This window comes from Ostrea edulis, chromosome 6 (genome assembly GCF_947568905.1).
Source record: "Ostrea edulis chromosome 6, xbOstEdul1.1, whole genome shotgun sequence".
NCBI classification, from domain to species: Eukaryota; Metazoa; Mollusca; class Bivalvia; order Ostreida; family Ostreidae; genus Ostrea; species Ostrea edulis.
Window position 1 is genome coordinate 64,000,684 of NC_079169.1, and position 15,767 is coordinate 64,016,450.

Below are 15,767 nucleotides of genomic sequence, written 5' to 3' on the forward strand. Positions count from 1 at the left end.
CTAAGGAATAGCAAAAAAAGATGTACAAAAAATGGTGAATTTCACAACCCAGGGTTTTGACCCTAGGATGGGTCCAAATTAGTCATATCTTTTAATGTTAATACACCTATTATACTATGTAAAGCCTTTCATCAGTGTGAGCACTTATGAGGGCATTGAAGCTGTAAGAACACATCTTGTTTTATACTAATTTGCTGAATGTTAAAATTTTGCCTATATATTCAGAACAGGAATTTTTTTTTCTAGATTTCATAGCCCTTGGGAGTAATGATAATTTTTCACTAGTACTCAAGTGACCAATAAGGCCTGTGGGCCTCTTGTATTATTCAACGAATACAGGCTCCTGAGTCTGAGATGTGTGACACTGACAAAGTGATCAATGCTTCATGTTGTTGGGAGGGGTCTTGTACCAATTATAATGATCCTCCTCCTTCCAACAGTGATGAAAATATGCTAGTAGCATGAGTTCCTGTAAATCTTGTGATTTTTCTGATAAACAAAACATCATATTGACATGTCTGAATCAAATGCTCTTCCTTGTAGGAAATGAGTTGTGTTGATTCAAACATGTCTATCTGTATGTGTTCTGTTCAACACAAGGGAAGCAAACTTTAATCAACTTATTCTAAAGGTGTGATGCCTGTAGATTATTTTAAAACGTATTCTCTGTTCTGATGTTTAAAATATTAATTTCTGAGATTCAAATGACCCTCACTTATATAAAAGAAACACATAATGGATAAATAGTTTAATAGAAACAAAAATTAGATATGCTCCAGAAAGATAAATGGAATTTATAGAGTAAAATAATATAAATCCATATGATTTGAAATTATATAAGAGACAAGTATTAAGCAAATAGCATGATACCTTTTCTCTTGGTGTATTTCATTTTTCAATGTTTTTTTTTTTTTGAAAAATAGTTTCCAATACAGATATGATTCAAACATTCATGATTGCACATTAATGATGAGATGTCTATTTACATATCACAGTTTGAACTGAACAACAGTCATACTCCACACACACACGTGCACCAGACACATTCACTCATCACTTGAACTAAGCACTCAGGGTTTCCATGTGATCACTCGAACGGCTATGGTGGCTGCCTTCACAACAGCAGGAATGGAGTCCTTTTCATGGTCCCTTATCTGTTGGGAGGTAAAAATAGAAAGGTATTCAAAAAATGAAATATTGCAACATTGTTTTGTGAAAAAAAAAAATCACAAAATGTTAACGATGTATTGTGAATGCGGCAGACACATAGAGTTGTAAATTTATATGAAAAATAAAATCTCCAAATTATTTGCTTGACCTTAATGTGCATATTAAAATATTCTGCATTACAAAAGTAACTTTTGCATTTGAATTGTACCCATTAAATGAATTCATGTAATCAACAATGCATGAAAATATCCAGGTTTACAGTAACATGAAAATTTACTTCACTACCAAAAGCACTACAGTTATGATCATATCCTTACCTTCTCTACATGTTTTAGTAATACAACTCTACCCTCAGGAGCCTCGGACAAACAAGTCAAAGCCTGAAATTAGTACCATGGTACATATATTATCAAATTTAGTAATACAATAGGCTTAAATTGAAATGTTGTTTGTTTCTCCTAGCTCTTTAACTGATCCAGAAAACATCCCCAAACATAGAAAATTTTAGAGCCCCCTCCCCCTTTTTAAAAAAAAAGAAAATCATCTACATGCTCTCAAATTAAAGTTAACACAACACTTTGGATTTTTCTGTATGCTAATTTACTGGATTCAGTGTAAGCTGAATCTAAAATCTTGCTGAAAGTGGTTTTTCTCAAAATATGTTTCCTACATACTGACCATGCATGCATGAGGCCTTTGAGCATTAAAAATAAAAGTGTTTTCAATTTCGTATTAATTGATTTAACTAAAATGCTTCTTACCTTGATGGCATTCAGCCTGACCTCACTCACAGAATCATCCACCAAATCTACCAGGGGCTGAATGGCTTTTCCTTCATTTATGGCAGTGTATTTACCCTTTGTTGTTATAGTAATCCTAAGGATAAAAATTACTGTCACTATTTCATCCCTCATTATATTTATTAGTTATATTTATTAGTATGCAACAATACTTTTTTCAATCTGATCACTTGTATACATATTATATTTTTTTTTAAAAGTATGGTAATAGCAGAACATAAATATGAATTAAAGTAATACTGAATTCTATATCATTCTTCTAAACAGTAAGAAATCACTTTAACTACATATTATACAATTTCGTCATGCATAGCAACTGGCAATAAATTGGAATGTTAATTATTTCAACAATGGAAAACAGAAAAATAAAGCACTGCAATTTCAACAGGGTATATTTGGAAATGTTACTGAATCCAATGTATTTTATATTTGTACTACACAGGAATTCAGGCACATATGCACCATTGTGTTGCTCTACCCCCTTAAGCTCCATTGTAAAGGGACAAAACTTTGTAGATTTTATTGTGATGTATTGTGACTTACATCATGAGGGCACCTGCAGCATTTGCCCGTACGTCTGGCTCTTTGTCCTTCAGGAGCCTGACTAAGGAAGGCACACACTTGACTTCTACTGCCTTGTTCTTGCCATCCAAAGGAACACTGTAACATAAGAGGCAGTGATGACACAGACTAGAAGTTTCATGAATTCAATATTCAGTTTGTTTTTTTGTATGATTTTAATGATTAGATTAGTGCACTTTGCATGCGATACTATTTTATACCCATGACTAGCAATAAATTGACTGATTTTTACAGTTTATCAGTTGTACCTTAGATCCATGATGTCCCTGGCAGCTTTTGCTCTGATCACATCAGAAGCGTGGTCCAAGAGTTTAGTGAATGTCTCCATAGCCCCAGCACCTAAGGCTTGATTGGTGTCAACTCTCATGCAGTAGTGTAAGGTGTCTAAAATCAAAACCTAAAACAGAAAAACCCTCAATATTTATTATCAAAACTTAATATTGTGATAACAGCCAAGTCTTTTTCTAAACTTTGATCATGAGAATAGTGGGATAATTACAAAGTTTATTTCACTCCCCAAATTTATTTTATACACTTTATCAAAGTGGATATTGAATAAGATATTTTCTCTCTGAACAAATTAACCATCTAACATTACACATATATGTATAAATGTCTTGCCTTGATTTCATCTTTCTCTGATGATAATTTTTTCACAAGAGTGGGGACTAAATTAGCCAACACAATTCCTTCAGCTCCTGAAAATTGCAAGTAGATGTTGGTTATTATATTGACAATTGTAAAATTGGCTATCTCAACAACAAAAACAGGTCATTTTTTAAAAAAACTAATTACTATTTCATGTGTTGTCTAATATTCCAAGTTACTAGATTAAGTTGCTTACATGTGAAATGTTTCTTGAACTGTTTAAGGAGGTATAACACACTGATTAAGATTGTCATAGATCAAATATATGGAGCAAGTGGGAGGATTTAATTTTTTAATTTTTTCCTGAGAAAAAAAAATTAATGACAAAAGGCATCACACAAAGTGTTAATCAAGTTAACATTCAAAGAATCTTTGGTAGAAGATATAAAACCAACATTATGTGACTTTAATCATCATTCACTCATGTTACTGAGAAGCAAGTTTGTTTGAAATCATAATTTTTGCGAAAATAAAAAAAAATCGGGGTGGGCCCTTTTTTGAGGGGCAGGTGGGGATGATAATGATCAACTCATTTAAATTGGCTTTATATGTAAAGAAGTTGTAGTGTAGGATTTATATGCAACATTACTTTGTCATGTCTTAACACCTCATGTAGCAAAAAAATTATAGTCTACGTGTAAAATCGAGAAGTATATAAACTAAAACCCCTGTGAGACTCAAATGTCTAATCTACAGATTAATTGCCAGCGTAATGCCTCAAACCACTGAACTAACCTGACAGGTAATGAAAGAAGAACAATTTTATTTTTGCATTCTTCCACTTAAAAAAGTTGAGATGTGTTATTCATCCTTAAAACTGGAGTCTGGCGTACATGGGACATGTTGTGTATAAATTTAGTCTAGATTCCTTGTTCTGGTTAACTCTCAAATTATAAGACAGGGATGTTGTGTCCTAACTAAATCTAGAAATCTCTGTGTGTTTGAACATTTTCTACTGATCTGTGTATGTACCTGGAGGTGTTTCAGAAATCATTTTCATTGCTTGATGTGCATTCTTTCTCGCAATGTCTTCCTTGTCATCGAACAGTTTTGCCACTGGTGGTATAATCCCATTGTCCAAAAAAGCATCTCTACCTATTGCATGACCTGTGAAAAGAAATTTTTTTAATTAAAAAAACAATACATGTATAGGTCATTTGGAGGCAAGAACATTTAAAGTTGAACAAAAGGCAATGGAAGAGACTATCTAAATATAATCTTTATAAGACATCAGAGGAGTGTTAATTTTTGAAGTACTTAAATCACATGGCGTAGTCTGTCATCATATATATATATGAAAAGCATAATATCCTGTTTACATCATCAGCACATGTGGTTAGGAAGGTAGAATTATCATTAATTCTTCATGGGGCATAAATACATCAATGTAGCACTGGAATTTTTACTTTTCAAAACTTGTAATTTTTTAGCCTTGCATTCAACATTACAATTTAACAAATTTGGAGAAAGCAGCAGGAAAATGATCTTTTTATTTTATCTTTTGCCAAAGTGTCTCTTTAGATAAGTACACAGATTTAGAAATCAATTTATTTGTGTAAACTTCAGTTGTCTTTTATCGATTTTGGGATTTGTTATCAATCTTGGGATGATGTACATGTATGAAGAGGACCAAAAATGTCTAAAAAATTTGTAGACTTAATTAATAGTTATAAAGTGAAAACTTGCAACAAGTTGAAACTTTGGTAACTAATTGCAATTGCAGAAATCTTACCTCCAATTACAAATAAACATTCGGTTGCTTTCTGTCTGACTGTTAAATCTGCATCAGCAAGTAGGGACTTCAAACTTTCTGCTATTCCTAAAACACAAAATATAAACCACTAATACAGTTAACATGTGTATGTTAATTTTTTTCCAAATGAATCAGATTCAATCAATTATATCTGATGTACTAAACAGTAAATATTAATATTCTGTTACATACCCACTCTTAAAGCTTCTGCTATATGTTCAGGATCGTGTAAATGGTCGCATAATGACATCACAGCTCTTTGGCGAACTAGAAGTGTTGAGTCCTTCAGTTCTTTGTTCTATGAAAATATAATAAGATTCTTATTGTAATCACTTTAATGGATTTTGTTTACAATACAATCTATTAACTTTATTCCGCATTTCCTCTATGTAAAACTAAGTGCTGTACATTTTATCTTACCAATCGTGGAAGAGCTCTATCTCCATATGCTAGAGGTGTCCGTGTCGGATCGATATGCGGTGGATAATTTGCAGATATAACTGTTTGTGCCATATTGCCTTGTAAAGAATTAAAAATTCAACACTGAGATTGTTCTACAGGATTTACACTGGTTACCAGTGGCGATAGAGCACATGTAAAGCTGTTATATTATTTTCGTATATTTGTTAAAATGTAAATATTTCGGACATTTTCAACTATTTAACATTAAATCAATTAAAATACGAAATTGAAAATTTATTCAGACGAAAAAACTGTTATCATTAACCATGTTTGTTTTTTCAACTTTAGTTTCGTCAATAGTTGCAGTCTGTAATGGCGGCGTTTTCAAGTTTACGAATTTGATGGAAAAAGTATTTATGTGAAATCCACCTTAAGGCAATATATATATATATATATACATACTGGTGTATTCTCTAAATATTGATTTCTGATAGCTTGAATAATATATATTTAAAGTCAAGGAAATGCAAGGTTTTATTTGTTTCAAAGGGCAAATGCTGCGTAAAGGGAGATAATTCATTTTTGCGCTGGTTGATTTCTAGTCAGATGGGAAGACATAGAAGAATTGAAGAGTTCATAAGAAAAACAGCAGTTAAAGAGAAGCAAAAGATCAAAGAATCTGTTTTAGAGGGTAAATAATTGGAAAATTACAATATGACATATAAGTTTAATAACAGACCAAATTTTATTTGTACATCGAGGGTTGCAGACTACTAGATTTGCTTCAGATACTTTTGACAAAGATAAAGTATGAAGCAGTACCCTTCATGGCATCTGATTTTTTTTCGAATTAATTATATTTTGTGCCCATGTCTAGGTAGGTATACAAGAATATAAGTTACAGATGTCATTGTTATGAATGACTTGCATGTACAAACATTTTCAGGATGAATGACCTATTTACAATACGGGACTTTCGAGATACGGATCCACTCTGACTTTCATCGCGCGTTGAACGTAATTGTAGGGCATGTCACTTCCAGATTACAATAAGAACTAACTAAACAAGCATGGAATACTTCAATTGCTATCAAATTCCTGCATTTAAATGCTTTCTTTGAAAGTAAGGAATCACTACAACCATTTTAAAGGAAAATGCATTTGATTAAATTAAATGCGAGTTGGCGAGGAAAATAAATCTAGGGAGTATCTTGAGGATATGGGTAAAATTTCATGTCTTGGATCCAATGATACACATCTAAATGCGCCTTTTCCATCCCATCTAATTTATACCCAGGTACTAAGCACCAATACTGACTAGGAACATCATCCTAGGACTGCGCCTAGCTCTTTACAGACCGTCTGCTAGCAAAACACCACTTGTACCTATGTCAACTTTGCCCTACAATTAGTTATAATCACGTGACCGTTGTGTATAAAAGTCAAATAGAACCGGTCGTTCCGACACATCCCGAAAGCTCCGTATTCTTGGTGCATGTCCAGTTTCACAAATTTTAAATCTCTACTTGGATCATATATTGCATGGCTAATGCATATAAGTTGTATGTACTAATTTTACTTCTGATGCAAAATTTGACCTAATTTTTTTTCCAAAGCTAGTTACTTTGGGGGGGGGGGGGGGGGGGGGGCTCATCCTTGGCTACATTGGTTCAATTTTCAACAGAAAATCAAAAGTTTGTTAATTTACAAGGTTTAACAAAATATTTATTGGCTGGAAATGGATTCACCATTGAGATGTTTTTCAACAGAAAATCAAAAGTTTGTTAATTTACAAGGTTTAACAAAATATTTATTGGCTGGATATTGGGCAGGGCTGGGGAAATTTGGAGTTAGCTCAGTTCGCTTTTGCTTAAGAACAGGACAATTTGGATTTACGATTCAATTCATACTGGGTCCAATTTATCTTACTTTTACATGCAATTATAATGGGAAAATCTATAAGAATCTCAAGAACCACTGGGCCAGAAAAGTACAAATTTACATAAAAGATTCCTTACATAGTGCAGATTCAAGTTTGTTTATATCATGGCCCCCGGGGGTAGGATGGGGCCGCAATAGGGGATCAAAGTTTTACAGACAAATATATAGGGAAAATTATTAAAAATCTTCTCAAGAACCACTGACCCAGAGAAGTTTACTTTTAATTTACATGAAAGCTTCCTAACATAGTGCAGATTCAAGTTTGTTAAAAGCATGCCCCCCAGAGGTAGGATGGAGCCACAATAGGGGATCAAAGTTTTACATACAAATATATAGGGAAAATTATTAAAAATCTTCTTCAGAAGAATCACTTGGCCAGAAAAGTTTACATTTGCATGATTGCTTCCTGACATAGTGCAGATTCAAGTTTGTTAAAACCATGGCCCCCAGAGGGTATCAGGACAATTCGCCCCCCAAGACAACTCTCCCCCTCTTTGGAACAACTCGCCCCTAAGGCAACTCTCCCTCAAGACAACTCTTTGGGACAACTCACCCCCTATCTTGAGATAACTCGCCCTTCATATCATAGTCATGTTTACAATTATCATTTTTGGTCTAAATCCAAGAGATGTATTGGCAAAAGTTAATAAATTTCTAATACATAGCATATACATCACAGACACAAAGACATGTTCACATAAACACTGAACTTCGTGTAATTTCATGCAAGACGAAAGATTTTTTGTGAAAATCCAGTGTTTGGGTTCAGTAAATTCATCATCGTTTGTATGTACATGTAAACTATATAATTTCAGCGGAAACAAGTTAGCGTTTGGTATAGGGAGAGTATTAGCTTGGCCCACAGCTGATGTAGTATAATTATCAATAATCGGCGTCCGTTGTTAAATCTAATTGTTTGATTTCCCCAAGCTGTTATACATTTACTTCAAACGTTAAGGTATTTGTCATCAGAGTACTTTTCACTTTGAAATCGCAGCTTAAAAAGAAGCCGTAAAGCAAAGCCGTTATAAAATTTCTAAAAAAGGAATTTTGTGATTTTTCAACAGGAATTAGTTGTGAAACGCATTTAAAGATAATTACATGTATCAGAATATTCATGCTTCACATTTATGCTTATGTAGTATACATACTGTATCGATAAAACACACACACCTTCCAAAAAAAAAAACACCCCAAAATTTTCCCAGTATTGGAGACATTTAATCAATAACTGAATATCAGTAAATATAATTTTCCTAGCAGACTGAATTATGAAAAATGTCATTTTTTCTGAAATGTACTAATTAAATCTGTGTATAATTCTATTAGAATTTACCATTCGTGTTAAAGTATGAAATAAAAAGACGTATCTTTATAGGATTTAAAAGTGTAAATTTTTGTACAATTACACACACACACAAAATGAAAATAAAATGTGATAATATATTTATATCATATTGGGGGCAAGTTGTCTCGAGAAGGGGCGACTTGTCCTGAGAGAAGGCAAGTTGTCTTGGGGGCGAGTTGTCCAGCAATCCCCCAACAGTGTGTGTGTGTGTGGTGGGGGTGGGGGGGTGGGGGGGGGGGGCAATAGAGATCAAAGTGTTATATATAAATATATAGAAAAAATCTTTAAAAATCTTCTTCTCAAAAACCACTGACCCAGACAATTTTACTTTTACATAAAAGCTTTCTGACACAGTACAAATTCAAGTTTGTTAAAAGCATGCCCCCCAGGGGTAGGGTTGAGCCACAATAGGGGATCAAAGTTTTACATACAAATATACAAGAAAATCTTTTAAAATGGGCTAAGGTGACTCAAATGAGCGATGTGGCCCATGGGCCTATTGTTAACGAGTAGCTTACTTAATTTGATTTTATTCAAGTTTTATTTAACTACTTGTCATCATTTGTAAACATCATATCTATAACTGCATATTATTATTGTGGAAGAGAAAAGAAAACATTGACAGTCTATTAAAAATTGTTATTAAAGGGACTGGTTCTTGTTTTTTGAAAGAAATATTTTTCATTTTTAATGTTGAAAATTAAAAATATAACTCATTTAATGATGACAACCAAAATGTGGACCGTCTGAATGCAAGGATAAGAGCAATATATTAGCTTTGATTCTGTGTTATGTAAACAAAGACTCTAGTCTTTTTATGTAAACAAACAAACCAGTGAAACGTTAGTTTTGTAATTTAAAGAATCTTCATTTTGTACAATCACAAATTTTAACTTTTAAATGATACATTTTACCTAGAGTATACTTGAGATGTGATACAATGTATTTATAATCAATATCCATTTATTTTGAAAACTTCGTAAACAATAACACACCTCTGTTACACCCCAAATTGTTGCCGGCGACGATTTGGGGTTTCTTATGTAACACCCAAAATTGTTGCCCATCCTAAATCGATGATTTGGGCATAACCTCACATCCCAAATTGTCGCCCCCCTTGCAGCAACTATTTGGAAACATCATTTACATACAAACTGGCCCTGTTTGTTAACTCCTTCTCCACTCCACCTCTTTCATCTTCTGTGGTCCAGCTATGACTGCAAAGGTTCTCCAAACCCTATAAGCAAGACATTTTAATCTTCTACTTCGTCTTTTATGTGTTCTGTTGTGTAATATTTTCAAAAAGATTTATTACGATCACAGTATTTGTTATTGTTGTTTTGGTTGGTAGTGGTGTTGTTAATATTGAAAGAGTTGTATTTGTTGTTGTTTTGGTTGGTAGTGGTGTTGTTAATATTGAAAGAGTTGTATTTGTTGTTGTTGTTTTGGTTGGTAATGGTGTTGTTAATATTGAAAGAGTTGTATTTGTTGTTGTTGTTTTGGTTGGTAGTGGTGTTGTTAATATTGAAAGAGTTGTATTTGTTGTTGTTGGTGGTGGTGGTATCATTGTTGTCTATATTAATTTTTTTCGTCCACTCCTCCAGAGAGAGGGAGAGAGAGATGTGTCCGACAATGAATCATTTGCCTTTTGCTATAGGGTCATTCTGCTGATCATGGGGGTTGTTATAGGTCTTGTGCACCGCAGATGTGTTAGTGACGTCAGATTATATTAGATTACGCCTGTTAGCCACCATTTGGACACTTGTGGAAACCTCTTTATTTTTCAAAATTTTGTTTGTTTAACTGTTGCTCTCTCTCTCTCTCTCTCTCTCTCTCTCTCTCTCTCTCTCAAAAATGAAACCTATGTGTTTAGTCCCATAAAACCTACATGCAAAATTTCAGCTCACTCGGTTCACAAACACCAGAGTGACAGTTGAAAATAGTTCGCTATGACAGCTCTTGGCGCTATGAGTTCGCGACCAAGAGATTTCATGTTACGGGAAGCACATGCCAGGAACACATGCACCAACATATCGGTTCACAAACACCAGAGATATTGCAGAGTTACTGAAAATTATACACAGCTCACGGCACTTTAAACTCTCATTTCAGAATTCTCATTTTTGGGGAGGCATGTCAGAGGGTCACTTATAATCTACATACAAAATTTCAGCCCAATAGTTGGAATAGTTCGACAAACACCAGAGATATGAGTGCGGACAGACAAACAGACCAAGTGAAACCTATGTACCACCCTTCCTGCATATGAAATATATTCTGTGTAATCTAACCTAAAAACGTCAATGAAATATTGGCGGGCGATGATTGGGGGTGTACTATAGTACATCCCAAATCATCACCCCTAATGATAGTGCAATCTTGCCCCAAATTCTTGCCAGGGCGACGATTTGGGATGCCGGGGGATGATTTAGGGTGTAACACACCTCAATCTTTGTTTTCAAAACAAATAATAAACTCTCTATAATGAGCTTCTGTCATGATAGATAACCTTAATTTTTTGTGAAACGTATCCTTCTAAACATATTAGACTAGATTTTGATCATTTAAAGTGAAAAACAAAATTTGGGGGGAAATCGCGAATCCCTTTAATGTGCAGTATAATCTTTGAATTATTAAACAAAACTATAGTAAATCTAAAATGTATATGATGTTGTTTTCATTTATATGTCAAAACAATTCTATCAACTGAGAGTCTTAAAATCTCTCCTTTATTGATATACTTCTCCCTCATATTAAGTCTTCAGAGCACGTTCTAAGTCTCCTGGAGGAAACGGGGCGTTTCTTGTTGCTGGGATACAAAACGAAGCTAGCAGGGCAAAGACAGATTCTCCTAAAATAAGATCACACCATACAGGTTTTGGTAAGAAACATTTAAGAGACTTGTGCAATGCAACAGATAGATATGCCTTGGAGAACACCATGAGTCCAGCAGAACGAAGAACGAGGGGAAGGAAAAGGAAAAGTAATAAATCAAAAGGAGCCGGAATAAAGCTTCATAAGGTGCAGGACTGTTCACTCTTGATGCATTTTTTTCATCATTTTCATACAGAGAAAGCTTGTGTATTGTTGAAATATACAGCATCATTATGACACCATTTGATGATTTACTTGGCATGATGTTAAAAGACAAACAGTTATATACATAAATTATTCAGCCATATGTATATCATGATTACAACAGATATGGTTATAAAATTTAATGACATGTATATAAATGATTACATATCTATGAATTTTATTCCAGTCAGATGAAAGGTTGGATCATGTGCAAGTACATTCTGATTCAAATCTGAGATATGTAAGTACAAGTATGTACTCATTATGTTAACATGCAAATAATTCCAATTCTCTGATATCAATCCTTTTTTAGCTCACCTGAACCGAAGGTTCAAGTGAGCTATTCTGATCACATTTTGTCCGGCGTCCGTCTGTCTGTCCGTCTGTCTGTAAACTTTTCACATTTTCGACTTCTTCTCCAGAACCACTGGGCCAATTTCAACCTAACTTCAAGTTTGTTCAAATGAAGGGCCATGTCCCTTTCAAAGGGGAGATAATCACAAAAATGCAAAAATAGGGTGGGGTCATTTAAAAATCTTCTTCTCAAGAACCACTGGGCCAGAAGAGCTGAAATTTACCTGAAAGCTTCCTGACATATTGCAGATTCAAGTTTGTTCAAATCATGGCCCCCGGTGGTAGGATGGGGCCACAAGGGGGGATCAAAGTTTTACATACAAATATATAGGAAAAATCTTTAAAAATCTTCTTCTCAAGAACCACTGAGTCAGAAAAGCTGATTTTTACATGAAAACTTCCTGACATAGTGCAGATTCAAGTTTGTTCAAATCATGGCCCCTGGGGATAGGATGGGGCCCCAAGGGGGGATCAAAGTTTTGCACACAAATATATAGGGAAAAACTTTAAAAATCTTCTTCTCAAGAACCACTAAGCCAGAAAAGCTGAGATTTACATGAAAGCTTCCTGACATAATGCAGATTCAAGTTTGTTCAAATCATGGGCCCCGGGGGTTGGATGGGGCCACAATAGGGGATCAAAGTTTTACATACAAATATATAGGAAAAATCTTTAAAAATCTTCTTCTCAAGAACCACTGAGTCAGAAAAGCTGATTTTTACATGAAAACTTCCTGACATAGTGCAGATTCAAGTTTGTTCAAATCATGGCCCCCGGGGATAGGATGGGGCCCCAAGGGGGGATCAAAGTTTTGCACACAAATATATAGGGAAAAACTTTAAAAATCTTCTTCTCAAGAACCACTAAGCCAGAAAAGCTGAGATTTACATGAAAGCTTCCTGACATAATGCAGATTCAAGTTTGTTCAAATCATGGGCCCCGGGGGTTGGATGGGGCCACATTAGGGGATCAAAGTTTTACATACAAATATATAGGAAAAATCTTTAAAAATCTTCTCAAGAACCACTAAGCCAGAAAAGCTGATTTTTACATGAAAACTTTCTGACATAGTGCAGATTCAAGTTTGTTCAAATCATGGCCCCCGGGGATAAGATGGGGCCCCAAGGGGGGATCAAAGTTTTACACACAAATATATAGGGAAAAACTTTAAAAATCTTTTTCTCAAGAACCACTAAGCCAGAAAAGCTGATTTTTACATGAAAACTTCCTGACATAGTGCAGATTCAAGTTTGTTCAAATCATGGCCCCCAGGGATAAGATGGGGCCCCAAGGGGGGGGATCAAAGTTTTTACACACAACTATATAGGAAAAAACTTTAAAAATCTTCTTCTCAAGAACCACTAAGCCAGAAAAGCTGAGATTTACATGAAAGCTTCCTGACATAATGCAGATTCAAGTTTGTTCAAATCATGGGCTCCGGGGGTTGGATGGGGCCACATTAGGGGATCAAAGTTTTACATACAAATATATAGGAAAAATCTTCTCAAGAACCACTGAGCCAGAAAAGCTGATTTTTACATGAAAACTTTCTGACATAGTGCAGATTCAAGTTTCTTCAAATCATGGGCTCCGGGGGTAGGATGGGGCCACAAGGGGGATCAAAGTTTTACATACAAATATATAGTTAAAATCTTTTTCTCAATAACCACTGAGTCAGAAAAGCTGATATTTACAAGAAAACTTTCTGACATAGTGCAGATTAAAGTTTGTTCAAATCATGGTCCCCGGGGGGTAGGATGGGGCCACAAGTGGGGGGGGGGGGGGTGTCAAAGTTTTACATACAAATATAGAAAAAAGCTTTAAAAGAACCATTGGGCCAAAGAAGTTGACATTTACATGAAAGCTTTCTGACATAGTGTAGATTCAAGTTTGCAAAGGGTAGTTTGGGCCATAATAGGGACCAAGGTTTTACATGCAAATATATATGGAAAGTCTTCAGATATGGGCCAAGGTGACTCAGGTGAGCGATGTGGCCCATGGGCCTCTTGTTTAAACACCAACTATTGAAATTGTATACTTTCTTGTAGGCTCTCAGGTCAGCCCAAGAACAAAAAGAGCAACAAACAAAAAATGCTATTTCAAGAATTGCCAGTAATCGAATGACAGTGAGTACATAAAATTTTCTTCTTTGTCAGAATTCCCAGTCATTGAAATAGACGTAATATTTCCATTGAGATTCATACGCACGTTGCTCACATCTGCATCACATTCATGAGGAAATTGCTATCTTTACAGTTGGTAACGATATCGAAGGCAAAAAAATTGGAAATGTAAATATTGTGTATATCCTATAGCTTTCATTTATAAACAGTTTTGATAGGTACGTTAGTTTTCCTTAACTTGACACTTCATCCTTATGAGCCAATATGGTGTGTGATGTTGACAACTTACTCAAGGTCATTTGCACAAGGTCAAATGTGTAGGAGATTGTACTGATTGGTCAGTATATTTTGTACCTTTTTTCTCCCCAGAAACGACTGGGACTATTTAATCAAGGCAAAAAGTCAGAAACAATATCAAGAGGTAAGTAACTACAGTTTTTAAGGGGTTTTCTTTGTAAAACAACATTACAGAATTGTCTTTGCTTTGGGGTACAAGTAACTTGCTTGCTATTTCTTTTTACATTTATTTTGTGATAGCTGTTTATGTTTGTGACGGAAGACGAAAAACAGCAGAAGATGACTTGCAAGAATTTCTTAATAACAGTTCTACAGATCACTACAGTGAACAAGATAAGACCATCGATAAGATATCTAGGTTTGATTGCCTGTTAATATCTCATCATAACACGAGTTACACCATTCAAATCATTACATAGCTAAACAAGATTACCTGCAAACCATCAGTAAGTGATATTGCAGATTTAAAACTGCTGGTTTGCTCATAACTTATGATATAATCTTTTATTTTTTCAACAGTCAGAAGTCAAAAGAAAATGAAATAGGGTCTGTGAATTTAGCAGATCTAAGTAGGGCCGAGACAGGTTACAGAAGTAACTCGAGTACACACTCCATCACCCCCGCCTCCACTCGTCAGAAGTCTGCTCCTCATAGGTATTCAGGCATCTCTTCAATACTCATTTACTCTCTATTGCACTTTTTGTAGATCTCTGACTTTACGTACACAATGATATATACTTTCAGTATCGTGAGCCTCACCAGCAGTTGTGGATCAGCATCGAGAGACGATCATGTGAGCACTTCCTTCATTTACATATTTATTGTAAATACACAATGATGTGTGAGTAACAGTAATTAGCTATATTTTATGCTAAATTTTCTCCTAAAATTTCATTGGATTGAGAGAAAATTCTGAGGTAAATGTAATACACCCATATACAATATTTGAAAATTCAGGGGCATACCAGCACTGTTTTGATGTGAGCAATTTATTAAAAGAGGAGGTTTCACTGCTCCATCTTCGCTAGCCAAGTGTTTATGATCCACTCTGCTTCTCTACAAACCCTTGGCAGATTTAGTGCGATTTTTGTAGCTTTGAGTGGCGCCCTCTAGTGGATGGAGAAAACAACCCTGTTTGGATTACATCATGCTTATCCAATGAAAATGCGTGTTTCAGCTACTGTTTAAAAGTTGTTTAGAAATGCCTGCGCTTGTTGTTTAGAAATGGCTGTGCTCAGAGAATAACGCAATGTGGTATGCAAATCATTCTA

At 34.9% G+C, this 15,767-nt stretch overlaps 2 protein-coding genes across 3 annotated transcripts in view; one reads left to right on the forward strand and one right to left on the reverse strand.

The window, feature by feature from the left end:
* Positions 1 to 735: 735 nt before the first annotated feature.
* LOC125645755 (radial spoke head 14 homolog) lies at positions 736 to 5,563 on the reverse strand. Its single transcript, XM_048871558.2, has 10 exons — positions 5,374 to 5,563; positions 5,146 to 5,251; positions 4,933 to 5,019; positions 4,173 to 4,307; positions 3,174 to 3,250; positions 2,801 to 2,949; positions 2,514 to 2,630; positions 1,932 to 2,046; positions 1,488 to 1,550; positions 736 to 1,154 (listed from the first exon to the last, which is right to left on the reverse strand). The coding sequence occupies exons 1-10, from the start codon at positions 5,464 to 5,466 to the stop codon at positions 1,071 to 1,073; spliced, it is 1,026 nt and encodes a 341-aa protein (XP_048727515.1). The 5' UTR covers positions 5,467 to 5,563; the 3' UTR covers positions 736 to 1,070.
* Positions 5,564 to 5,701: 138 nt separating this feature from the next.
* LOC125645753 (uncharacterized) overlaps positions 5,702 to 15,767 on the forward strand; it is a 26,308-nt gene continuing 16,242 nt past the window's right edge. Inside the window, exons 1-8 of one of the 2 annotated variants that reach the window (XM_048871551.2) lie at positions 5,702 to 6,046; positions 11,403 to 11,665; positions 11,910 to 11,963; positions 14,125 to 14,202; positions 14,569 to 14,620; positions 14,737 to 14,854; positions 15,016 to 15,150; positions 15,241 to 15,289. In XM_048871551.2, coding sequence (XP_048727508.2) covers positions 5,962 to 6,046; positions 11,403 to 11,665; positions 11,910 to 11,963; positions 14,125 to 14,202; positions 14,569 to 14,620; positions 14,737 to 14,854; positions 15,016 to 15,150; positions 15,241 to 15,289 — 834 coding nt within the window. In that variant the 5' untranslated portion in view covers positions 5,702 to 5,961. The remainder of the gene's footprint in view (positions 6,047 to 11,402; positions 11,666 to 11,909; positions 11,964 to 14,124; positions 14,203 to 14,568; positions 14,621 to 14,736; positions 14,855 to 15,015; positions 15,151 to 15,240; positions 15,290 to 15,767) is intronic. The other variant, XM_056140404.1, reaches the window with a different exon arrangement.